Raw genomic sequence first — 26,831 nt, forward strand, 5'->3', positions numbered from 1 at the left:
GGATGAGGGCTGGTTGCCAGGGGAACCAATCCTAGGATTAGAGAGTTGGAACTCCCAGCCCCACCCAGGACCTCTGGGCAGGGGAGAGGGTCAGGAGATAGATTTAACTCACCAATGGCCAATGATTTAATTAATCGTGCCTTTGTAATGAGGCCTTTATAAAAAACCCAAAAGGACTGAGTTGGTGAACATGTGGGGATCTGGGGAGAGTGGCATGCTGTAAGACCGTGGAAGCTCTGTGCTCCTTCCCACCTACCTTGCCCTATGGGTCTCTTCCATCTGGCTGTTCCTGAGTTATAGCCTTTTATAATAAACGAATAATCTAGTAAGCAAAATGTTTCTTTGAGTTCTGTGAGCACCTCTAGCAGATTAGTTGAACCCAAGGAGAGAGTCAGTGGAACCTCTCATCTACAGCTGGACACTCAGAAGCATAGGCGTCAGCCTGCACTTACCACAGGCGTCTGAAGGGGGTGGAGGGCAGTCTTGTGGGACTGAGCCCAAACCAGTGGGATCTGATGCTATCCCCAGGTACATTGCATCAGAATTGAGTTGAATTGGAGGACACCCAAGTATTTTCACAGAGAATTGCTTGGACGTAAGGGGGAAAAACCTCACATATTGGAATTGTTGTCAGAATTGTACTTTCAAAAGTCAAATGTTATCTTCTCCAAAAGATGTCATTCTCTTAGTTAAAAATGATCCCTCCTCTAATCTCCCGGTGCTTTATTTGTCCCTTTAGGGTTATTTCCTCATGTTACAACTCATATTATACACATATTATCCCCACCACGAATCTGTGGCTCATTGATGGCAGGACCCAGTTCTGATCGCTTTCCATCCATCCTCTGCAGGACCCACCAACTTGCCTTGCGAGTAGTAGGAACTCCACAAGTATTGGTGAACTGGTCATTGAATGAACCATTGATGTGAAAATAATTTGAGGAGCCAAATGCCATAGGAATATTTTATCTGGTTTCCTTCTCCTGTAAAGTCTTGGTTCTACATGCTACTGGTTGTTCCTCGAGTATGGCATGCACGCCCCGTTGCTGGGCCATTGCATATGTTTTGTTCAGCTGAACACTTTTCTCCTCCTCTTCAAGTGGCAAACTCCGTCGCATGTTCTAGGACTGCACTCAGGCAGCCCCTCTTCAGAGGAGCCTTCCCTCATGGGTAATTCTCGTCTATGCTCCTGGTGGTTTCCTATGCCCACCCCATCAGAGCACTGCTCACCTGTACTGTAATTCCCATTTTCCCATCTGTCTCCTCAACTGGGCTGTGGGAAATTTAAGCAAAGATTAAATTTCATTCGTCTTTGGAAACTTGGAATAGGCAAAATATTTGGTACGACATAGGTATTCATTATGTATTCATGGGATCAATCAATTTACCTATCTTCCTGAGTTCCAAAGAAGGCTTTTGTGAAAGGAGACATTGAACCAAGAGACCCTAAATGTAGGAAATCTCTGCTTTCTCAATATTGCATAGCTACTCATGGCACCCAATTCTCCCAATGACTCTTGGAAAATTACACAAATTACATCTGTGTGTGCGCGCTTTGGAAAGGCAAGGACCATGTCTGTTTGGTTTATCACTTATTTCAAGACCTGGTGCAAGAAAGAGGCTCAGTACATTTTAAATGAATGCCTGACTTCTGGAAGCTGCATTATTGCTTGTAGGGCATGAGAGCGCCAATTAAAAAACTGTGATGAATGCCAGAAGAAAACGGCATTGGTAGCCCAGTTTCCAAGGGTCTCTAACTTATGAAAGAATCGTAAGAAGTTATATGCCTGGGTTGCTGCAGACGGTGATATTAATAGGGAGGCTAATACGGCCACGGCAGGTAATACTTTCCAGCCCTAAATAGCACAGTGGAGAAAAAACTGGACTATGAATGAGAAGTCAGGAATCCTAATCCTGGCTCTGGCACCTTCCAACTGCATAGCCCTGGGCAACTCACAGAACCTTCCAGTTTCTTCCTCACTTGGGGAGAGCAGGAGGCAGCTACCATTTACTGCTGACTTTTACAATGTGCCAGCTCCTGTGTGAGGGGTTTCACGTGTATTTCCTCGCTTACTCTGAGGGAATTTGGCTAGGCTCTTTCCAGCTCCAAAAGCTCAAGATTTTATTATTCTCAGTTAATTTCAATCCCATGCCAAAGGCCATAAAGCAATGAAAGACACTAAAGATACACTGAAAAATATTGATGCGGTTATTAATTCTTCCTCAAAGACGACATACATGTTGATTAAGTTATGCCTTGGAAGGATGTTAATACAGAGATGTTACATGATGTCCTGACAGCCGCCAGTGATATCTGAGGTGTTGGTGACACAGTTGAAAGGTAGGGACACCTCTTTGCTCCCCACTCTATTCCCTGGTCATCCGGCTGCTGAACAGGACTCTCACTCACACGTGATTCCTCCATCAGTCTGTGTGAAGCCAGTAAACGCTTTGGGGATGCTTATCTGAATTAACAACTCTAAATGAAAGCCGTATTTTCAAAATTAACTCCTGGGACAAAGGAAATATAGGTTTCAATCTGAAGCCAAGAAACACAGGCCCAATCAAGCATCCGTCAATGGAACGTTTCATGGAAATGCAAGGAAATCACCTCAACAGGAACTTTGAGATTTTCACCCTTTGGGTGGTAAAGCCCAGGCAGACAATGGGTTGCTTTTATGCAGAGCAGAGAGCCAAAAGATAAAGGAAATCTTGACTTATGGGAAGTAAAGTTCTATGTGGGAGTTCCTTTTCATATAATAAACCGCACTCTCCAGATGTCTCATGAAAACCACTCCAATGACATAATTATTGCTTAAATGTTACATTCAAGGCAAGGAGTGGGACCCTGGAGCTCAAGTCAAATATCCCAGAAAGCAACTTCTGAGTCCCGAGGGTCTTACAGTGTCAGTTGTTAAGATAAGAGACTACGTAGGGGGAAGATGCTCTCAGTGCGGTGGATCCATTACTGGAAGATATTTTTATGTTCAATTTTCTTGATTTGTTTGAGGGTATTGACTGTCTACAAATAGAATGGAGGACATTAAATGGACCTTCAGTTTTCCAATCTGCCTCCACCGGGCTGCTCCATTTGTGGCTGAAACCCAGCACTCAGTTCTAATCCTGAGCTAGACTGAGGCAACCTCAAATCTCTTTGGTGAAGCTCCAGTGGTGGAGGTACCCTATCTTGAACTTCCGTTGGTTGGTGTCGGTTTCAAGGAAGTGCTTGAAGTCAATAAGAGCGACAACTCTCTACTAATATGGATATGGATTTGAGGAAGATCATCAGATGCAACTGTCTTACGCTGGAGATCTATTCTGCGTGGTGAGTGTGGTTTGGTTTGGACAAAGGTGACACAAAGGGCCATGATTTGGGCGGGTGGTCCTCAGGCAGAGTTTGAGAATGGGCTCTGGATCAGCTCTGAATACGGCACTAATGGTTTGAGGGTACTCAGGGAAAGCACCCTGGTGAAGGTGACACTCAAGATGAGTGATGAAAGACAAGCAGGGTTTGGCCAGGCAGACACTGGCAGGTAGAGACAGACATTTTAGGAAGAGAGAACGGTAAGTCCACAATTAGGGTGGAAAACAGAACATGCAGGGGACAAGTAACCAGGACTGTTAGAACGTCCTTCCATGCAGCCAGAGACCTGTCTGCTGTTCACCACCTTACGCTCCGCCCACCTAGGAGACCCTGAAAGGGCAGAGAACTTGTCTGATTTGGTCACTCTTATATCACTAGAGCCTGATACAAAGTGGGTGTTCAATTAATACCTGTTTAAAACATACAGATACGCATAGACAGATAGCATGTACTAAATGAATACTTGTCAGGTGAATTAATAAATGAAGAAACAAGGAGTTCCACTGCAGAAGAGGCTGGGTGAGTATGTGTGTTGTGTGTATATTATATATAATGTATATTGCGTCAAGTAAAAACCCAATCAACTATCAATCAAACTAACTTGAGTTGGATCATGAGGTGCCTTGGGTGCCAAGTACCAGCCTTTAAACTTGATCTTAATGATAAGAGTGAACCACTGAAATGCCTCCAGCTGGAGAGTGACATGGTCAAACAGCATGTGAGAAAGCGGACTCTGGTGGCAGTTTGGGGACTAGTCTAGAGGAGGAGAGATCAATGATGGGAGGACTCCATTGGGGCATGCAGACCCCTGCTCCCCGGGGTCAGTCACCAGTTACAGGACAGTGAAGGGAAAAGCCAGCTCTCAAAGCAGGGTTAACGCCCACTTTTAACAACTCTACTTTGAATACTTGGAATAAAGCAAATAGAGGGTGGATGAATTACTTCATGAAGGCTGGAGAAAGAGGGTGGTCTGGACTAAACACTGGCTGGAAAATTAGGAGATTCAGGATTTGGCCCTGGTGTGTCTCTCACCTATGGTGTGGTTGTTAGCAAGTGGCTGGATTTCTGAGGACCTGGGTTTCTCCTTGTGTAAAACAAAGAGCTTGATCAATGGTCTCCAGCCCTTTCATGCCAGGATCATTGATTTTATGACTTTCTGAGCCCTGTGATGACCTTTGAAAACGCACCGGATAGTGAACTGCATGACCTGTAGGTTCGATTCATAGACTGAAATGATTTCAGAAGGAGAAAGTTACTGTGAATTCAATTGCCTCTTCGTTTGACAGACGAGGAGCCCAAAGTTGAGCCGTGTTCATGAAATGACCAACGGTCTGTAGTTAATTGCGGGCAGAGAAGAAGATAAACTCACATTCACTACCCACTCCTATTCATCAAATTGCATGAACCTGTTTATATATTATCAAAAAATAGGAAATTTGGAATTGAACTTTTTGGTACATTTAACTTTAAGTTCAATCTCTGAATTCATGAATAGCTCATTCCAAAAGAATTTTAATAGAATTTATGGCCATTACTGATAAGTATTCATACTTTCCAAAGTAGTAAATATAAAAGTCAACAAAAAATCCTCATCTCACTCTTTCGTCTGTTATACTTCTACTCTGTACTAAGTGCTAAGGGTGGATTAATAAGACTCAGACTAATTCCTAACATCGAAGCAGTTCTAAAACACTAGGGTGCTCCATCCTATTTTCAGATTTCATCAGGTATCCTAACTTAGCTTGAAGAGCAAATGTCCATGCAATAGTTTCTGCTTGTTTGTTTTTTAACATCATTCAATGTTTTTGCCTTTACGGAAGGGACTTGCCCCTCCAGGAAGAGGCCATCTTACTTGTTGGATGTTCCATGAAGGTTAGTCAGTATAGTGAAGTTGTTTCTCACACTTCGCAAGCTGGCGAGGACCTAGAAGGAAAATGTTTCAAACGGTTAGAAACAAAGGAGATAAATGGGCAGGTTCAGAGGCCACGCTTAGAAACTACACGCAGGGACACACGGAGCGCGAGTCAGGGCTGGCATGATACACACCTGGGCAAAAGGCGTTACGATCAAGTCATCGCCATGTCTGGTGGAAAGAGAGAAGAGAAACGTTTAAAAACATTGTGACAGAGAAGCTGCAGCATTAGACTTGATCAGTGTCAGTAACACAAACGTTCAACAAGTCCTTCTACCTGGATATAAGGCAGGGCTGACAATTAGGCATAAATGGGGATCTCAGGAACTTGACGGAAAAAAATGACCAGATTCCCGGCTCCTGGATTTACAGTACTACACGTAAAAGCACTTGCAAGTAAGTGTATAGCCTCAGGGTCCATTCCCATTAAACGGCAGACCCAGAGTACTGTAATTCAAAGCAACTTGTGGATTTGGGTCACCAGAGCCAGGAAATTCAAAGGGAGGGCTGCCCATAGGCACACACAGAGTTGGAAAAAGTGGCATAACAGTCTGGATAAAGGTTAACTTTGGATTTCCTGGCTTTTGTTGATTTGAACCACAGCCTTAATGCCATTTAAACACAGATTTCTGTCTGGGAATCCCATTACTTTTTGCTTTTAATATAACTTTTTTCTTAAAGTACCACAGGAAAACTTTTAATGGGGAGTGTCCAGACTGAACCTACTATTACCGTAGCATTGTCACTCGTTTTGTCCCAAAGCTCTGACTAAGCTGTACCTAGTGTTGTATGAATCTGTACTTAGGAACAGTCACAAGCGTGTTTCCAGAAATGCACTCTCTCTCTGGCTCGCGCTGCCATAAATCTACGTAAGCCCTCATTCAGCCAGCTCTCCATTCAAGCCTTCAGAAGACGTGTTAGCCTGAGCTGCAGACACAAAATCGGGCCAATTTGCTCTCACGGTGTGAATTATAACAAGAAGCACAGAAGGTGATTGACAATGAGCTTCCTTCACCGTCTGATCTATCTTCCCTGTCCTTATCGCCTCACAAATATGGTGCCTCACTGGTTCACTACAGGAGGGCGCTCAATAATTATGAAGCTCCCGCCCAGCACCAGGCGTTATGTCAGGCCTGGGGATCCAGGATCAACAACACCTGTGTCTCCATGGGCCTCGTCTCTAGCGAACCCTTTTACTCTGGGGTCTTATTTAACACCGTATTTTCCTATCTACCTTTGTCTCTACCTAGAAGTGCCCTTTCAACTCAATCTGGCAAACTTCCTGTGCATCCGCTTTGTACAGTGACTATAAAAGGAATCCTGACAAGAGGAAGCATTCTTTGCAGGATTACCGTATGTCAGGCCCCACACTTAGCACTTTATGTGCATTATTTCATTTAATTCTTGTAAAAGACTTCAGGCAGGAACTCTTACTGTCATTTTTTAGATGACATCAAGACTCAGAGCAGTTAAGCAACTGCTTAACTAGTTCATAGCTAGTAAGTGGAAGAACTGAGGCTGTTTGATTCCAAAAATTTGTGCTTTTGACCATTATGTCTCTGACTTATGATGACCCTGCAGAGTTGACAGATCAAATCATACAGAATCCACCATTTAATCCAAATTAAAACATTAATTAATTTAATCCAAATTAAAACATAGTAAGGAGACAGAAAAATATTCAAACTACTGCAATAGATATTATAAATATAGGATGAGAGATATAAACAATGGGGCTCGTGGGGTTCAAAGCAGAGGTGATAATTACAGACTATAGGAAGAAGGAAAGGCCTGATGGAATGAGCGGTGTTTGAGACAAACTTTGAAGGGCCAGTTTTCAAAGGTGTGGATGGTAGATGCTACCAACGAGGGAAACGGCAAGAACAAAGGCATTGGACCAAGAAACTACTGAATATGCTCCCTGAGCTGCTTGGTGGCTGTGAGGGTGGAGCTGAGCACATTAATTACAGACCTTTGTAGAGGATAAGACGAGAAGATTCCCCACACCCACATTATGGGCAGTGTGGATGATGGTTGTGGAGTTGGTGCTTAACTCAGAGGGAGAAATGAGCCAGTGAAGGTTTTAGTGAGATGGGCAAACAGAAAGGTCTTGAGAAAGTAAAATGGTCTGGACACCAACGGATGGGCAGGGGAGGGGACAGAGCCGGGAGGAAGAGTTAGGGGGCTAGGGCAGCGATTCAGAGGAGAAGAAACAGATGAGGTAGAGGAAGAAGCAGGAAGGGACAATTCGAAGAGACTCTAGACATCTCGCCAAGGACTTGGCATCTAATCGGATAAGGGGTCATAAAGAAATATTTTCAGTCTTAGAAATGGGTATCAGGGAAAATAGCGAAGTCTTGAGTAGAACGAAGAAGGTGAGGAGGTGTTAGGGGAGGTGGTGCGTCACTTTCCCACCTGCTGAGTTCTAAGATATGTGTTGATAGCCTGTGGGAGACATCAAGTCTGAAATACGGGTATTAGAGCCATAGATTTAGGAGTTACCTACAAGGATGGGGATAGTTAAAGTGACGGCAGGGGTCGGGGTGTATAGAGAGAGCCAGAGGAAGAATCTCAGGGATCTTGAAGAGGAGCCAAAGGAGAAAGAGGGCACAGAGCTAAGAGAGGAGCAGTTGTGATAAACGCCGGTGGTGAATTCTATGGAGAACTGCCCCTTCTCAATGTGCTTTCTTAAGATGAACTTTAGATGGGTGAAATATCTTGCTATTTGTTCATATTTCTGCTGTGAAGTCCACATTGTTCCTCAGACGTCAGGGTGAGGTGGAGATAAGGCAGTAGAGCTATCGTCTATGGCTCCTGAATTTCTGGAGTCTAAATACCCCGTGAAAACTAAGTAACAGAAGCAAATCTCATACATACGAATACCTAGAGCTGATGTATTGTTGAATGAATGGAAAGTTAGTAAAATGCACAAACTAATGACTAGAGGGAAGTGAACCAATGTTAACGAGGCACCATGTCAACATGACTTTATCATTATGGAACTTTCGAGGTTTAGGAGAGCGGAACGCTCAGAAGCAAGAGATGGACTTGCAGGTCCCCAGCACTGGCTGTCTTAAAGAATTTGAGCTGCGAAAGTTATTGCTGTATGTCAGATAATAGCTCCTAGAGAGATAATCAGACAATTTACAGATAATTTCTAGCAAGCACAGGAAAGAAACAAAATGAAAAACTCCTATTGTAGTACAGCCAGATTATTTATAGAAAGCTTCTGGATTTTTTAAATCAAATTTTATGTATTAATAATTAAGAATAAATGGCATGGGAATAAGAAAACACTGGTTATGAAAACATGCACTTGTTTCCAAAACCACTAGAGGGCGATGCCTCCTGGAGCTAGGCTGGATATTCAGAACCATTGCACCAGCGACATCTAGTGACAAAACCTGCACATTACAATTTTATAGAATCACGGGGACGAGAGCTCTGTGGGTCTTAGAATTGAGTGTGGGTCTGCTCTAAATAATGAAATGGTTTTCTAGAAGCAAAAATGCCACTTCCTACTGCTACTTTCTGGATTTTATTAACTTCCCCTTTATGTCATAGCTACACATAGAATTTTACTTGCACTTTTCTTGTAATAGTGATTTTAGTCTGTCTGATAGAGAGATACAGACTATTGTGGGTAGGAGCACAGCTTTTGGAGCCAGACAGCATTGGTTTGTTTCTCAGCTGCACTATTACTAACTATGAGACATTAGGCAACCTCTCTATGCCTCAATTTCTTCATCTGTAAAGTGGGGTGTTGTGAGAATTCAATGAGTTATTATACATGTACAACTCCTGAAACGGTGCTTGGCTCATAAAAGCACTTTAGTTTATTTGGTTATAGCTATTCTTGTAGAAATAGTTATCATTATTATTATCACTAAAGAGTTGCTTGTCTGTCTCCCCAGCTGGGAAGAACTTCTTCAGGGTAGTCACATCTGCCTCCATTGCAGCCAAGAGAACTAATATTTATACTGTACTTTACAGTTTGCAAAGCGCTTTCGTGTACATTATTTCATGTGAGAAGAGAATGTTCTTGATCCTAGAGAATGGTGCAACCACCTATCTTGTTGGTCAGGAGTGAAACCTCTCTCTGTCCCGCCACAGTCGATCACCAACCCCTGCTGATTCTAACTTGCAAATATTGATCAGTCGCCCACTGGACCAGCTCTAATGCACATCCCCACCCTCTGTTATGTGGATTAGCAAAGCAGCCTCCCATTTGGCTCTTGGGCACTAGTTTGTAGGCTTGTCCACCCTCCAAACCCTTCTTCATCCTGTAATCAGAGCTATCTTTCAAAACCATTCGTCTGAGTCTGTATTTTCCTGCTTAAAATCCTTTACTAGCTCCCACCGCTTGCCTGCAGCACAAAGGCCAACTTCTTAGAACAGGCCCTTCATGACGAGGTTCCTGCCTACTTCTCCGGCCTGTCTCTCACCGTGTCCTCGTCCCCTCCTTGTCTGCCTCAGCCGTGCTGGGCTGTGGCTGCCCCCAAGGCTCCCGACAACTAGAGAGTCAGTCAGCACATGGCCGTTCCTCCTGCACACCTGCTGCCCCCTAACTCCTCTAGCTCACCTGCATCTCCCTCAAAGTGGGCTCCTTGCCCTGCCTGGCCAGACCTCTCCAAGTCCCGTGCATGCCTTTCTACGATTGCCCTGATCCACAGGCATTAGAACTGCCTATCGACTTACTAATTTTTCAGTTCCCTTAAAGACACGGAAAACATCTTGTTTGTTAGTAAAGTGCCTAAATTTAAGTAAATTTTTGTTAAAAGAAAGAATGAATATGATCCTCATAACAGCTGGAAAGGTAGGCAGAACAGAGATTAAAATCGTTACTTTTAGGGGTAGCCCCAGTGGCCTAGTGGTTAAGCTCTGTTTCAGCCACCCGAACCAGATTTGGTTCCTGGGCATGGACCTACACCACTCATCTGTTAGTGGCCATGCTGTGGTAGCAGCTCACATACAAAAAAGAGTAAGATTGGTAGCAGATGTTAGCTCAGGGTGAATCTTCCTCAGCAAAAAAAAAAAAAAAAAAATCATTACTTTTATTTTTCATCCTCATATAGAGTCAGCTTATGTACTGGATAGCCATAATAATCTAGATTCTCTGGAGTTAGCTTTGGTCCCCCATTTACCGGGCAAGTTAGTTAACCTCTCTGTAGTCCAATGTCCTCATCTTTAAGACAAGCAAATTATAGTACCAACCACATTTGGGTTATGGGGATTAAATGAGTTAAAATACGTGAAGTACCTTAAATAGCACATAGGAAATGCTCACTAAAGGTGTGCTTTTATTTACAGATAATTTAGACACAATGCAAGGGATTCAGCATCTTAAAGCCTTGGTGCTAGCAAGTGTGATGGCTGCAAGCTAACCTGAGTCTTAGATACCACATTGTATTTTTTTGCAGTCCTTCCATAAACAGCTCTTAAATAAAAGTGGGCTTTATTTATGCTTTTCCTCTTGGTTCTTAGGTCTCATTTTCCTTGACTGCTCTCTCTAGGGAGCACTTAGTCCTCACACAAATGGGGGTCTTAAAAAGCTCCTTGTCTAGATGAGGCTTTACAAAAGGAATGCCCACATGAAGGAAACACAGATTTCCCTTCCCTGTGGCTTTGCAGGTGGATAATCAAAACTCAGTCCTGTCCAGAGTGGTTCCTGCCACAGTTTTTTGGCAATATGACTGTCTCCCCAGTTTCCGGTATTTTTTGTTCCCCTTGGGAAATCTGTACCTCATATATGAAGGGATTACGTTAGAGATGACTACGGCACAGGACCCAAACAGGAACCAACAGATTATTGCCACATCTAGGAAAGCATCTGAAATATCCTTTAGGGACCCAATGGTGATCTTGTTTTCTTTACTAGAAAGCCTTATTTCAATCGTTTTTGTTGCTAAAAGTTACAGCTACTTTTAAATTTTCCATTCGCATTTGTACTTTTATTATCTTTTCTCTCACACCTCCCACCTATATTTCCTCTTACTCTTCTGAAAGAGTTCAGGTGAGAAATTTTAAAAAGCTAATGCTGTCTCTACCATGAGGATTTAACGCAGAGGAATTATGCAGTTTTCCATCTCATATATAAATTTGTGATGCTCTGTGCTGGATCTGAGGGGATCCTGAGCAGGGACATCCCGCACCCCCACCCAGTGGCCTTCACATCAAAACTCTGGGCCTATCCTTGTCTTTCTTTTTCTTGGCTCTATGGGTAGAAGGCAGGAGACACAGTGAGAGACTCAGGGGCTGCTCTTCCTCTGTTTATTTCTCCCTAAAGAGCAACAATTGAGTAAAATAGCCTTGAGAGCATTACTTCAGTTTACATCAAGATGTCTGTGTGAAACAGGGTTTCCCAACATGGTCCCGATAAAACAAAATACTAGAAGAATCTGGATATTATTCAAGCTCCACTTCTTGTGGTGTTGAGAAATAAAAATTCCTAAACTGACAAATACGTAAAAGTTTCACTGTAATGTTGAAATATTTGAAAAAACAAAGTTTTGTACTATTTTTATTCACTCACAGATTTTAATATATCCTGTTATCAGTTTCTCTGGCAGGGTGAGATGTTGCCAAGTGTGTTTTTTTGGAAAGCCTGTTTTTTTGTTTGGTTTGGTTTGGTTTTTTTATGAAAGTGTGGCCTTCTTACTTTTAATTTAAAAACTTCTTTTTTTAAAAAAAAGAAAAGTGAGAATGATACCAGATAACTCACATATACAATCCTTAGTTGTCTAAATTTAAATTTGGCAACATTGTGTGGGTTCTAAAGTTAGGGGGAAAATTTCACTGGTTGTTAAAGCTGAAAAGAGGGTAATTCCTGAGTCTGAGAGAGCTTGGGTGCAGCATCATTCAGAACCCCATCTGGGTTTCAGCAAGACAGGCTGGGTTGGACTGGGAGCTTTAAGGTCTCTTCAAGTTCAAAAGGTCTGTAACATTTTGATTCCAGGTAAGGAATCAGCAGAGTTTAATCTGAAATTTGGGTAGAATGACCCCGACACTCAGGCTGTTTGGCATGAGTTGGGGACCAGTCAGCTGCCTTCCAAAGCTGGTCTTTCTCGGTGAAACACCAGGTGAAAGAAGCTCTAGTTACTTTCAGCTCATCACATTTCCTGAGCTCTCCCCCTAGGAAGTCCAGACAGGGGTTCCTCTTGGTGGAAGAGAGAATTCTGGTCTATTCACTGTCAAAGCCCCCATCCAAAGCTTGGTCAGAAACTTCCTTGGTTTGACATGATACACAGCCAAGTGTTGGCCCTCGTCCAGACGCAGGTGCCGCTGCTCTGTGCTCATCTGTTTCCTACCTGGTGGTAGAGATGCTACTTTGCTGTTTGAAGAATAGAGGCAAATAGAGTCCAAAAGTTTTGGATATGGTCAGTCTTAGCTACATCGTGTGGTACAGTGTGGCATGTAGCCCTGGGACAAGGGCAGGTTTCTCAATGGCTCAGAGTCTCAGTGTCATCATCTATAGAGTGGAGATAGTCATGGTACCACTTGACAGGCTTGTGGTGAAGATTAAAAGAGATAACACATGTAAGTGAGCCTAGCCCCACAGTAAGCGCTCATTAAACGTTTCCTTCCACTCTGCAACTTCGCAGGAATGTGATGCGGGTGTTCCTCTTGTCTTTCTTATTTAACTCTAATCTCCCTGAGAGCAAGCCACCTTTTTGAGAATAAAATCTGTTTTTAACTCATCTTTGATTTCCCCCTGTTTTGCTAATCTTTTATCCCCAGAGCCTGGCATGCTGTATGGCCCGTAGGAGAGATTCAGTAGATATTTGCCAAATGAGCGGATAAATGGATTTTAGCCCACCCAGTGACTGAGACATTTTAGGGTAGGGGTGCTTGTATTAAAATTTGCTGGTAGAAATGCCCTGGGCAATATTTTCTTACTGGGAGCTTTAAAATGCCCCCACCCCTTTCACAAGAGGGTGACCTTTTTTAGCTTCCTTTCCAATAGCAGAAAAGAGCCCAGTGGAATTTTCCAGGCTGGAGACTTTAGGGAGCTACTGATATTTTTATAACATATGATGTTAAAAACAATTGTATGAGTGCCCAGAAACCTTTTAAGGCATGAATTCCAGCATCCAACTTTATTTGGTTTCAGAAATTTAATAAACAACACAACCCAGTCATTGTTCTTTAAATAAAAATTAGAGATCTACAATTAATAGCAGCAAAACAGAAACATCAGCTGTGCTTAACAGGGCGGTGAGCGTGTTCTGCCGCACCAAGGAGGCAGGCAACAAGTAGGCATGGTGTTACGGTTCCAGAAAAGGGACACAGACATGTGGCTGGATGACAACTTATTAAATGTCACCAAGCAAAGGCCACTGAGAGAGGATGCATGTCACCAACCACCATTTTTCTTCTTTATTGTAGCCTTATGCAAAATGCACAGGCTGCGGAAACTTCAAGCGTGATTTGCAAAATGTGTTAAGGTTCTCATCCCATAAACGATTCAGCAGTTCAGGAAATGAAGTCAAACGGAATTTTTTTAAAAAAATGTCAATAACACACGTAAACTGAACACTCTGCCTGAGGTTTTTAATACCCATGGAGACCCCAGCTACACATTCCTCATGCTACAGAGATTCAATATCCTTAAGATGGGACCTCTGCGCATGTTCACTTTTCTCCTCCCTCCTTCCCAGGGTTAAAGGGGAACAGGTGTCGTTGCTGCTGCTCTGACCGGGTTAGAGATGAGGTAAGTGTCAGACTGGAAGCCAGACAGAGCTGTACTTACTGCTCGCTTGGAAGCGAAGAGTTTCTCGACATCGCCTTTGGTGACAAGTCATAGTCGCTGTCTGATCTGTAGAGAAAGGACTCCCTGCGCTGGCTGTGCCCGGGAAAGGTGGCGTGAAGCACCAACCCAGAGGAAGAGCTGGCCTGGGGGTCCAGCGGGCTCCGACCTGGGGAAGGGCCATTCTCCACATCAAAGCTTAAAGAGAAAGCAGAAAACAGGGTTCGCATGAGAGCCACGGCTGAGGGCATCTGACACACATGCATGGAGAACCAATGCGTGCCACGCACTTTACATAACAAAAGCTTCACACTTTATGGAAAATTTTAATTCTCCAAACAGCTCTGAGGTGCAGTTGTTATTATTCTCATTTTGTATAAAGGAAACAGTCCCACAGAAGTTCGGTCATTAGCAAATAGAGGAGCCAGGGTTTGAACCCTGGAGCAAAGCCCCGTGGCTTTTCAGCAGCATGAGCAACTTTGACAAATTCAGAGTAAGTGCCAACCATAAGATAATTTGATGATAATAAGCAACTCCAGAGACAGCAGCTACCACAGCTCTAGGTGTCAGACGCTGAACTATCACTCGAGTGAGTCTTCCTGTCTGGGAGACTTCTTCCTGCCATAAATAAACATCACAGTCTCATTAAAGTTATAATATGCATATTTCTGGATGTTCCAGGAACAAAGTGCTACCCTGAAAACATCCACTGGCTGATTAGATGGGAGGCCCAGTCTGAGACTTAATATTGGTATGCAAGTTTAACCACAGAAAATGACTAAATCTGATAACCAGTTCCCCTCCGGGCTGCAGAGGAGGACACAATCGCTAGCTCCAGGGGAAACTGCCATTAAGATTTCTGGTCCATCTCCGTCAATCTGGGAAGGGACCCTCAAGCCCAGAACCAGCTCTGATCAATGAACACACAGGCGGGAGCAGTAGAGATTTTGTCTCTCGTTTTCTCTCTCCCCATCCTGGTATTACCGTAGGCACTGTGTCCTTCCCACACTCCCCGTCAGGCCCTATACATTTTCCCTTAGCCTCAAATCAACAGTAACCCTCCTGCCTACCGTTTCTCTAGACTCCTTCCTGCTCCCCAGCTAAAGCTCTGCAGAGAGGTGCTGGAGAAGGTGAGGCGCTGAGGGTGCTCTCTTCCGGTTAGACCACAGCAGTGGGCTTCCGTTATACTCATGCGGCTGCCATAGTTTATTTCCACATTCATGGTTCTTTTCTTTCTCTAGTTCTTACATCTGCTCTCTTGGGGTGGAGTTGGCTAATGGTTTTCAGTTTACAAATTGCCTACCGATCTATTATTCCATTCCCCTCACAACCGCCCTGTGAAGCATATGGCATGACCCCACTCCACATTTGAGGGAAATGAGGCTTAGAAGGATTTTAAATACCTTGCTCAAAGTCACAGGCTAGTAACTTTCAGAGCGAGAGCTGGAAGACCTGAGTCTTCCAAATCGCTTCTCCACAGCCTCAGACTTTAATCCCAGAGTTCAGAACGGCTCGCTAGGTAACAAGGCAGCTCCCCTTCAGTCTCTGGATTCAAACTAAATTTGTGTTCGGTGTGTGGAGAGTCAGTGAGGTTATGAGCAACCTCAGCTGTTGTCTTGAACGAAGACGGGAGAGGCAGCAGATTACCCTGAAGCTGTAGGTTTCATTGAAACGGGGAAAGAGGAAATGACAGGATGCAGGGTCATAATGCAACCCAGAGACCATTCTGAGGAGCTGCTTTTAGTCAGCCCACAAGCTCCAGGTGTCTGAAAAGCAGCGGCAAGTGAGAATGTCGGGTTAAAAGGACACGAAAGAGCCATAACAATCCGATATGTCTTCGGGCTTTCACGGCACTGCAGATGGATTTTCACAGTGGGCCAACAGTCTGGGATGGGAGCCTTTCAAAGACACAGGCCAGCAGGCCGGTGGGCATCCTCACACAGACCAGCCTGCTGGCCCACCCGCCCAGAGGTAGAGCTCTGCTCTAAACCAGATAACGTTGAGTGAGTGAAAATAGAGTGAAAGCTGACTTGCAAACTTTCCTTGGGTGAGCTCCAAGCTAGTTGTTGAGCAAAATAAAAAGCTCCTTTGTGGACAAGTGCTCCTTTGTGCCATGCAGATCCCATGGAACCAGAGAGTCCGGATGCTGGCTCTGAACTCTTCTTAAGGACAAAGAGGATGGGTTCTTGAAAGGTGAGGGTGAGACTACACGAAGCTTAAGAGTAGGCATGAGCTTTGAAATTTCACATGTATTCATGCTGCTATTCATTTGGTATATATCTGTACAGCCTTTACGGATATTAAGCATTTAGGGATAAAACATTGAAATACTTCTGTAACGCTTGGCAGCCAGCCCCTGCCCAGGCCTTCCAGAATCTACTGGACTTCCCGGTGATCCAGTAACTAAAGGGTTGGTGTCTAGAACAGCACGGGGTCTCCAGCTTCAGCATTATGGCCTGTGTCTATTTAATTGGTCAGTGCCCATGCAGCACCAGTCCTTAAATATTGTGAATATCATGGCTGTGTGTATCTGTGCCGAAATCTTCAAAGAGGGGCCAAGTGGGTGTGCCTACCAACCTCTCAGAACTTTTTCCATTGAGAGTTTCCACCAGGCTCCCTCCGCCCTCTTCCTGCTAGAGGCACTCCTGATGGGCACAACGTCAGGGCATGAGGCATGACCCTTAAAGTGGCTGTCACAGATATTCTGTCTCCAGTGTTAGTGGCCAGGCCATTTGGTCCTGCCAGGTGAGCAGGGACCAGATCCAGACACCAAAACTCCCCAGGCTGCTCCCCTTTGGGTTTTTTCTTTCGTCTTTCTCCTGCCTAAACTCATAGAAGAGCTTGCTGGAATTCAGATGCCAGGGAAGAATTCTCTGGTGCAAAGAAGCAGTCTCAGTGAGACAAACGGCCTTTCATATTCCCTGGGGCACTGTTTCAAAGCAATCAACACAGATGTACGACTTAGGAACAAACGTGAATCACCAACCAGACAGCAGCCCCAGTCACAGCAAAATTAGCGGGCAGACATCACAATACGGCCCACAGAGGCAGGGGGGGAGGAGGGGCGGGCCAGAGAAGAGTGAGCACCGACTGAACGAGCAAAAGGAATATGCCACGCAAACTGAGAGACAATCAGGGAGAAACGGAATCTGAAATTTCAGAGACGAACCCATAAACGGGGTTATTATTTATTCAGGGTAATTTTCGCCTCTGCCTTAATCAGAACACACATTTCATCTCTAGGCTTCTTTATATTAAAAAGAAATCATTGTAAAAATAATATAAGAAAGTTATATAAAACAATATAAGACAATAGAGAAAAAAATTCCACCTTTATTAGCAGTTTAGTATTTTTCCTTCTGAATATTTTTCCCTGAAGGTTTGGATCTTGATTTTTCTCACAAGTATTTTTCTTGTACTGCACGGTTTCCGGAATTATCATTTTCCATGCCCACGGAACTTGGTGGTTCATCCAGAAGCTGGATCATACTTTCTTGAGCATCTTTCCAACTGTTGGCCATTGTGTTCTGAGTACTGGACTGTCCCTGCCTGGAAGGCACTGCCTGAATCCAGCACATGGACTGACACAGGATTGAAAGTGGCCTTTTTCTAGCCTCAGAGACAGCACCCCCCCCCCCCCCCCCCCCGCCAAGTCCTGCTCTCTGAGGTCCAAGATTCTGTACCCTGCCCTCCCACTTGATTCTGCTTGCTTCTCCCTGCCTCAGTTGATTGCCCCGGACTGAATCAAGTGCTTGTTGTCTAAAACCTAATATTTCTACAATTTTCTCTTGCTTTGAGCTCTCGACTCCTCGAGGCAGTGGTGGTAGTTCGTGACGTTGTGTGTGAGAAGTGGTGCTCCCTGAATCTGGAATGCCCACTGTCTCCAATAAGTCACTATCTTCAAAATTCAGGTCACGGCACCTCCTCCAGGAAGTTTCTCAGATTGCAGCCCCAGTTTGATTTAGATACCTGCTCCTCCCCTGTGCTCTCCTAGACTTCTTTATTGTAGTACTTTGTTATAGTACTTACATCTCTCTCTTTAATTTTCCATTTATTTAGCTGCTCCCCAGTAGATTCTTACCTCCAAGAGAGAAGAGACCTAGCATTACTCACTTTTGTATCCCAGGCATCTGGATCAGAGCCTTGTAAATAGTCGGTCTTCCAAAAATGTTGGCTGAACCAACGAAAGAATATTGCAATTTACTGTGAAATGTTTCTCCTCTCCCTTCACTCTTCCTGCCTCTTACCCTCATCTCAGTTCCCACTCGTATGGGTTTCTGCTGTTTCCTTGAAACCAGTCTATAGAGATGTGCCATTCACTTATTTGATAAGCCTTGGGAGGCAGTCATCTAAAAACTAAAATAAAATAAAAAGTGCTGCCATGTTCTCCCTGAAAAAAACAAGCTTGCCTAGAAAAATCCCTGGCTTCAATGTTTGAGATGCTGACATCTTTACACAAACCCCCATGGAGGGAAAAGCCCTCCCATGCCAGCTTCTGTTTGCCATCTTCTCATCTCTGTCTTTTTACTAAAAGCAGGAACATTCTGCCCCACACTTTCTCTCCTGGGGCTTTGCATTCCCAGGAACCATGCACAGCCAGCCCTGAACTGGTGCGAGAGGGAGCCAGCAGATGGCAGAAGACAGCTACAGCTTCCTCAGCTGCACCCCCAGCTCCCATCGGAGCAGGTGGGGCTGTTGCCAGTCTTGGAGGGAGAAATATGACTGAAGCCTTATTCATGAGCCTGGGAGAAAAAATCAGGGATAAAGAACAGAACCACAAGGTGTACATGAAACCTTTCATTAAACTAAAGGAATCTCTACTTCCAAGAACTCAAGCTAAGCCAGGCGGTTGCAGAATTGCCCGCAGTTGTCCCCAGGGTGGTTGTTCCCTGATCCCCAATTACCTGTGCACACCCCAATTTCTGTAACAAAGACTCACGAAGCAATATCCTAGGAATAATTCATTTCCGAATCAGAGGAAACATTTCTTTTTCAGCTTAGTCCTTCTCTAGGTAGGTCTCTGACTTATCCTAACAAATAGCACCCCTAAAAGGGTCACAAGCTCTACAAAAGAGCTTCAAACTCCCAGGGCAGCAGAGAAGCTCACCACCATTTGGGGAGAGTGCTCTGCTTCTTGATTTTGCTTTTCTTTCTTAAAAATTCACTCATCGAGTGTCTTTTACATCATCGACGTCTCACAACTCTGCCAGGCTAATTCTCTTCCCCTCCTTTCAAAGAGGAGAGAGCAGAGGCTCCAAAATGGGAAACCTCATTTGAAAAATCCTAATGTGTGACGTCTTTTAATTATACCCTGCAATCTGTGCTGAGGGACGGCTCCTCCATGATCCCACAGACCTTCTTGATCCCAGAGCCGACCACACTGGGCTGTGGTCCCCTGTCTTCTCTCTTTCACTCCACTAGACTGCCACTGCGAAGCAGGGACCAAGCCTCATTCACTTCATATTCCCAGGGCCTAGAAGTGAGTCTCACGCCAGAAGGCATACAACAAATATCTGTTGAAGGAAGGCGAGGATCTCACAGTTTATATCTCTCATCTGACAAAAAGCCACTTCTAGTTGGATTCAAACCTCTGGCAGGTGAAGACCTCAGAGGACCTCCTACACGGAGTCAATATTTCCTCTTTCCCCATCCTTACTTAGTCCCCCAGTAGGCTCCCAGGAACTCCATCCCAGGAGTTTCGGCTTTTGAGCAGTTTTGTGTCTATAATAAGGTATCTGTGTATAGAGTGTGTGTGCGTGTGTTGGGGTGGCAATGCATTCATGAAAAACTGCTGTGGCTCTTTAAAGTTCTTTGGGAAAATATTTCTTTCAGTTGTACTCAGAAACTAATGTCTTCAAACGCTCGTTTATCATTTTGATAAAAATAATCATTTACTTATATACTCATATTGGCCATAACCTCAGTGTGTTTTATGATCCTTGTAGATGGGGAAGCTGTCCAGGGGCATGCATTTTTACCCACAATGACAGTGACCTACCTTTATATAATTAATGGCTGCAGGCTGCAGTCAGTCCTAATTTCTAATGAAGGACTTAACCATGCAAAATCACAGCCAGCGTGATGGAGAGCCCACATCCTAGCTGAAGGCAAGCAGACCTCCCCTGGTCACAGTTACAGCAGAATACTGCAGCTCTGCCCTGAGAACCAGTTCCAAAGTCTATGACCTCCTTCCCACACAGTGGGAAGGAGAACCATGATGTTCAGCTCACCTGAATCCTAGAAGCAGCTTCCCACTGCTTTCCCTTCTTCCTAGGGACTTTGACAACTGCCTTCATGGCAATAATCCCAAACTGCTTTCCCCACAGAGAGGTTCAACCAGAGGCAGCAGAGTAATGCTGAAGAGCTCTGGGATGCTGGAGATCCAGCTTCCAGTTCCTGCTCTGTGGGGAAATAACTGAAATAAAACCAGGACGCCCTCCCCCCTGCTCCTCACACCTTCATCATTTCCCCACTGAAATGAATGAGAAGATCTCTGAGGCACCTCTGAGATCAGACGTCTTCCAGAGACTCTGGGGATGGAAGAGTGATTTGTTCTCAGGTGTGGTTTAATGTGGTGTTATATTGTCAGTGATATTCATTCGCTCAACAAATCTTTATTAAGCATGCACTAGGAAACAAGGCACTATTCTAGGCCTGAGAATACAGCAATGTACGGTCAGCAAGATTCCTGTGGGGAGAGATGGACAATAAATAAATCAAACAAGGTAATTTCAGAGAGTGGCAAATGCTATGGAGAAAACAAAGCAGAAGAGGGCGGTAGAGACAGGTACAGAGAAGAGCATTGCTTTAGTTTGGGCGGTCAACAGGTCCACTCCATGCAGCGGCGCAGACTGTCCATTGCTCTACACCAGGACACGCACCCATCTTTCTCAGATAGTGTCACTTGAGTTGAGATCTGATAGAGGTAGTAGTAAGGTTTATCCTTGGGTTCTTTCCAATCTCTGTTTCTACATCCTTTTAAACCAAAGAATTGTGTCAAATGATATTTGGGTTTGAATCTGATGTCATTTATTAAGCTGGTGATTTCATTGTTGTCATCCCTGCCTCCTTTCTGAGTTGAGCTCACTCCATTGTGTCATATAGCTATATCCATATTGATATCTATCGATTTTTGTGTCTCTACCACAACACTTGTCAGTATAATTGCTAGTGGTCTAGACTGCCCGTACAGGGTTGTGTTCCTCAAAGACACAGAGCATCTTTTTCATATTTTTTCCCCATAGCTAAGGGCCATGCCTGTCCGAGGTACTTAACAAATGTCTGATGGATAAAAAAAAATGAAGGAATTAATGGTTTGGGACCAAAGAACTTTCATGAGGTCCTCTTGATACCCACCAAAGACAGCACAGACGTACTTCTCCAACAAGAAGGATGTGAGTCGTGTGGGGACACCAAGCTGTCTCCTGCCCTCTGCTCTAATCGATCCTTAAAAGCTAGCTCCATAAAGGACCAGGGGTTTGCTACCAAACACCACCTGCAGAGAGGGGCTGGAAGCAAGCCCAGGAGCAGGCAAACGATCCTCCTTGGCAGCAGTCATCCTCATCCTTCAGTGTGGATGGCGTCAGAGATGGAAATGCCATGAGCATTCCTCTTGATGTTCCTTTGGTAGAAAGCTTTAATGTTACTGAGGACTTTATGTTGCAAGTTCTTTTATTTGCTGTTTGAGATCCTTTCTCATGTTGTAAACATTTCGCTGAAGAAATGTGTAAACAAAAACAGTAACACCAAGACCTAATTTTTCTAATGAGATTATAAGCTTTGTTTCAAATGCTTAGAAGCATATTTTAATGTGATCCTTTAATAACTTCACATTGTGCCATTGCTATGTTACATGATTTGATGCACAAGGAAAATAGGACCAAATGTAAACAACCCTACCTCATAATTATAAGAACGCTATTTCTAACAAGTTTACAAAGTGCTCCGTCCATCTATTTCTAGGTGAAAAAGTGATTTTCAGAAATAGGAATGTTATAAAGTAAATATATATTTCTCTATGTTTTCTAATTATGGTTGAAATTTCACAAACCCAGTCTCAAACTTTCATCCACTAAAACTTCCTAAGGGATGGGACAACTCTTGACAGTAGAGGTCACTTTCTATAGGACAGTGATTCCTGGAAAGGCAGGGGTCCCCCAGTGAGAATAATTTTGTGTGGGAATGTGTCTTGTGTGTGGACTTTATAAGGTAAGGGTGCGGGGGCCAGGCTAAGCACTTCCTACTTCGTGTTGCTGCTGCCCTAGTTGCACTTGGGGGTCTAAATTATCCTTCCAGCTCAACATTTTCAAGTCTATATTCTCCACTTTTCCTAAGAGGTTATCGTAAAAGATATTCAAATTCTCTCTTCACAAGATATAAACACTCCCATTTATACGTTTGGTAGCCCTGTCAATAATGAAATCTACTAATTAAATAAAGTACTTATTAACAAATATGGTACCAGCTTCTAGCAGTTCAAAGGCAATTGAAATTTCCTTTAAGAGACATGACGTTATCCGGGAAAATCAGAAATTGCTGCCTTTTTAAAAAATAAGTTCTCACATACCATCTGGAAGTCAGTTCAAGAATTCTGCTTGAAATCTATTGCTAAAATATTGTAGATAAACAGCCATTGAGCCTGTTGGTATAATTCAGTGATGAGGGACCGTTAACTTCATAAGACAGTGAATTTTACCTTGGGATTGATTTAATTTTTTTTTTTTTTCCTGAGGAAGACTGGCCCTGAGCTAACATCCTTGCCTGTCTTTCTCTACTTTATATATGGGATGACTGCCACAGCATGGCTTGCCAAGTGGTGCCAAGTCCACACCCGGGATCCAAACTGCCAAACACCAGGCTGCCGAAGTGGAACATGCACGCTTAACCTCTGCGCCACCGGGCCAGCCCCTGATTTAATTGTTTAAGACTTGGACCAGAAACCTTAGTTTATTTTCTTCTTAGCCCACACCTCCCCCAGTCACCCCCCATCCACTTACTCACTCAGTCTCCTCATTGTGGTAAACGGAGTTGCCATCTACTCAGTTGAATCATCCATGATTTTACCTCCTTCCCCAATGCCTTTCCTCTTTGTCAGTTGGCCAACAAGTCCTACCCATCCTATATCAAAACTATACACTTATCTCTGCTGCCACCACTGTTTCAGGGCTTTAAAATCTCACTTGAACTGGAATAGCCAACGCTGTGAATCTCCCCTCTTCCACTTTCCTCCCATCCTCCAACCCCTTCTCCACAGAACAGCAAGAGCAACTTCTTAACACAAAAATCAAAGCAAGTCATTGCGTTTAGAATAAAATCCAAACTCTGTAGCACGGACCACAAGTCTCTACATAATCTGGTCCCTGGCACCCCTCCAACCTCCCCTTATACCACATTCCCCTCTGCTCAGTATGATTCAGCCTCAGGGGCTTCCTGTCTCTTCCAAAAACATGCCAACTCCTTTCTCACCTCAGCAATTTTGCACATGTGTGTTTGGTTCATGGGAATATTTTCTTTGCTTCGAACAGTTCCTAGCTCATAGAAAGTGCTGAATAAATATTTGCTGAATGAATCAATAAATGCTGGTCTCTCTGCTCTACACTTTGTATGGCTGCCTTCTTCTCTACTAAAAAAATTCCCTCTTCAACTCATTATTTAAGTAGGGCCCCCTTTCTTCGTAGTACTTCTCATAACTTTTTGCTACATCTATACGTATGCTTATTTTTTTGGAAATTGTCGTCTTCTTTCATAAAACCCTAAGCTCCATGAGGGCCATCCGTGTATTTCCCAGGGTGTTAACTAGTGCCTGAGACGTGCTGCCAGATCTGGAGCACTGTCCATTCAATGGATTAGTGACTGAACAAATGAGTGTGTGAGTATGTTATCCCAACAATTACCTGTAGATTCATTGCAAACCCAACTGATTGCTATTCTTTAAAAAATATTTCTTCATTGGGGCTGGCCCCGTGGCCGAGAGGTTAAGTTCGCGCGCTCCGGTGCAGGCGGCCCAGTGTTTCGTTGGTTCGAATCCTGGGCGCGGACATGGCACTGCTCATCAAACCACGCTGAGGCAGCGTCCCACATGCCACAACTAGAAGGACCCACAACCAAGAATATACAACTATGTACCGGGGGGCTTTGGGGAGAAAAAGGAAAAGAATAAAATCTTTAAAAAAAAAAAAAAATTTCTCCATTAGGAGAAGGGCTCATTTATTGAATTTCTGTCATTGAGACAGCACCCATAGCAATCCTAAGGAAGCTCAACTTTAAAATATCAATTGATGTAAAAACTTTTTACAGGTTTGAAGTATTTTTCTTTTTGTGATTATTACTCTGGGCTTATTTCAGAAAATGAGACTAGTTTTCAAGTCAAATTTCACACTTGTTGACCTTTCCGAGAGAGCTTCAGTAGGCGTTGAGGTCTGCATCAAAGATGCCTTCCCAGTCTTAGGTTTGTAAAATGCCATTACTTAATATTTCAAGAACTTTGTATTTAAAAAAATAAGTTATATTCTCTTCAGAATGCATAGGCCATATATCTACATTTTGGGTGGTGGTAGGGGGAGCGGAAGGAGTGGCAATATGGTTTGCTATAAACTCAAATAATAATCATAAAATTGGAAATCATTGCCTCAGCCTCCGGTCCGCTTAATAGTGTTTACGTCAGTTAACATCTGGCCTCCAAATGTTATCAGTCTTGAACACTGCACCTGCAGACAGCCTGGCATTTGAGTTTTAAACATGTTTTTCTGGAAAGGAAGGAAGGTGGGGTGAGAGAAGGGGGGTAAGAGAAGGTAGAGGTGGAAAAATAAGATCCCAGCATCTTTCCTCCTTGACTTAGGCGATAAAGCTAAGGAAAGTTACACACTTTCCTCACAGGTACTGAGTGCTTACAGAGTGCCAGGCCAAGTGCTAAGCGTTTGGACGCGTTAAGTCATTGCATTGCTATAATCATCCTGCGGGAAAGGTATTAACTTGACTCTATGGATATGAAAACTGAAGTTCAAAGGGTTCAAATAACTTGCTGAAGACTACTCAGCTGTTGAAAGGCGGATCTTGGGTCCAAGCCCAGTTTGATTGGATTCATTAGCAAATCCATCAACTCACTCACATAAGTAAACATGTGCTCAGTTTTTCCTCTTGTTTCTGTAGATAAATTTCCATGACTGTATCTGAAGCCAAGCCTCTGTTCCGAGCACTGTCCTTTCTCCTCTACTCATAGACAGTGCTCTGCAGTAACTCTACTCTCTCCTGCATCATCATTTTCCATTTTGCACATCAGCAAACAATCAAACTCTAAAGATTTATGTCTAAAACAAACCAACCCACAAACAAAAAAACTAACCAAAAAGACTTCCAGCAGACATATGAAAGTTGAAAGAATTCATCACCAGCAGACTTGAAGTACAAGAAATGTTAAAGGAGATCCTTCAGGCAGAAGGAAAATGATACCAGATGGAAATCAGGATCTACACAAAGGAATGAAGATTTTTTTCTTCTTATTGAAATCTCTTCAAATAGAATTGACTGAAAAGCAAAAATAATCAAAACATATGGTGAGGTTTGTAACACACGCAGAAGGAAACACTTAACAACAGGAGCACAAAGGCAAAGAAGGGAGAAATGGAAGGATATCGTGGAAAGCTTCTTACACTATACGCGAAGTGCGTAATGCTGCATGAAGGTAGACTTGATAAGCTAAAGATTTACACTAGAAACTTTAAAGTAACCAATAACATAAAAAAATGAAGAAATAAAATGGAAGCATAGAACACTTAATTATCCGAAACAGAGCAGAAAAAGAGGAAAAGGCATATAATGAACAGACAGGACAAATAGCAACGTGGTGAATTTAAACCTGACCATGTTAATAATCTCTTTAACTATAAATAGTCTAAACACCACGATTACAAGGCTGACATTTTCAAGATAGATAAAAGAGCATGATCCAACTTCATGTTACCTGTAATAAGCCACTTTAAATATAAAGACACAAGTTACAGGGAAAAAAATAGACACAAAGATACCATGATAACACTAATGAAAAGAAATCTGGAATTGCTATACTAATACAGAACAAGCAGATTTCAGGGCAAAGAATATTACCAGAAATAAAGAGAGTCACTTCATAATGTAAAGGAGACAGTTCGTAAAGAGGATGTAACAATTCGAACAATTTGTGGACCAATTTATGGAAAAGGGTGTCAAAATACATGAAACGAAAATATAAAAGGAGAAATAGAAAAACCCACAAGTATAGTCTCAATAATTGTTAGAATACATAGACAGAAACCCAGTAAGGATGTGGAAGACTTGAACAACACTATCAATTCAACCTAAATGACACTGATGGAACACTACACCTGACAAAAGATGAATACACATTCTTTTCAAGTGTACATGGAACATTTACCAAGAAAGATAATATTGGAGGCCATAAAATGTCTCAACAAGTTTTAAAAAATCCAAGTCATACAAAATATGTTCTCTGATCAGAGTGGAATTAAATTAGAAATCAATTAACAGAAGATCTCTAGAAGAGCTCCAAGTATTTGGAACTAAACATTATAAATAATTCATGAGTTAAATACAAATCAAAAGAGATGCTGTTAGAAAATATTTTGAACAGAATAAAAATGAAAACATTGCATATCAAAATCTGTGGGATGCAGCAAAAGCAGTGCTTACAGGGAAATCTACAGTACTAAATGCTTTTGTTGGAAAGAAGAATAAATGACCTCAATTTCTAGCTTAAGAAATTAGAAAAACAGGGGCAAATGAAACCCAAATTAATTAGAACGAAAAAAAAAATA

At 43.2% G+C, this 26,831-nt stretch overlaps 1 protein-coding gene across 5 annotated transcripts in view; it reads right to left on the reverse strand.

The window, feature by feature from the left end:
- PDE4B (phosphodiesterase 4B) overlaps nucleotides 1–26,831 on the reverse strand; it is a 486,666-nt gene that overhangs the window by 104,986 nt on the left and 354,849 nt on the right. For all 5 annotated transcript variants that reach the window (XM_023641930.2, XM_023641932.2, XM_070268883.1 and 2 more), the window contains 3 exons: nucleotides 14,026–14,220; nucleotides 5,411–5,447; nucleotides 5,217–5,287 (listed from right to left, as the gene is read on the reverse strand). In XM_023641930.2, coding sequence (XP_023497698.2) covers nucleotides 5,217–5,287; nucleotides 5,411–5,447; nucleotides 14,026–14,220 — 303 coding nt within the window. The remainder of the gene's footprint in view (nucleotides 1–5,216; nucleotides 5,288–5,410; nucleotides 5,448–14,025; nucleotides 14,221–26,831) is intronic.

This window comes from Equus caballus, chromosome 5, assembly GCF_041296265.1.
Source record: "Equus caballus isolate H_3958 breed thoroughbred chromosome 5, TB-T2T, whole genome shotgun sequence".
Classification (NCBI taxonomy): domain Eukaryota; kingdom Metazoa; phylum Chordata; class Mammalia; order Perissodactyla; family Equidae; genus Equus; species Equus caballus.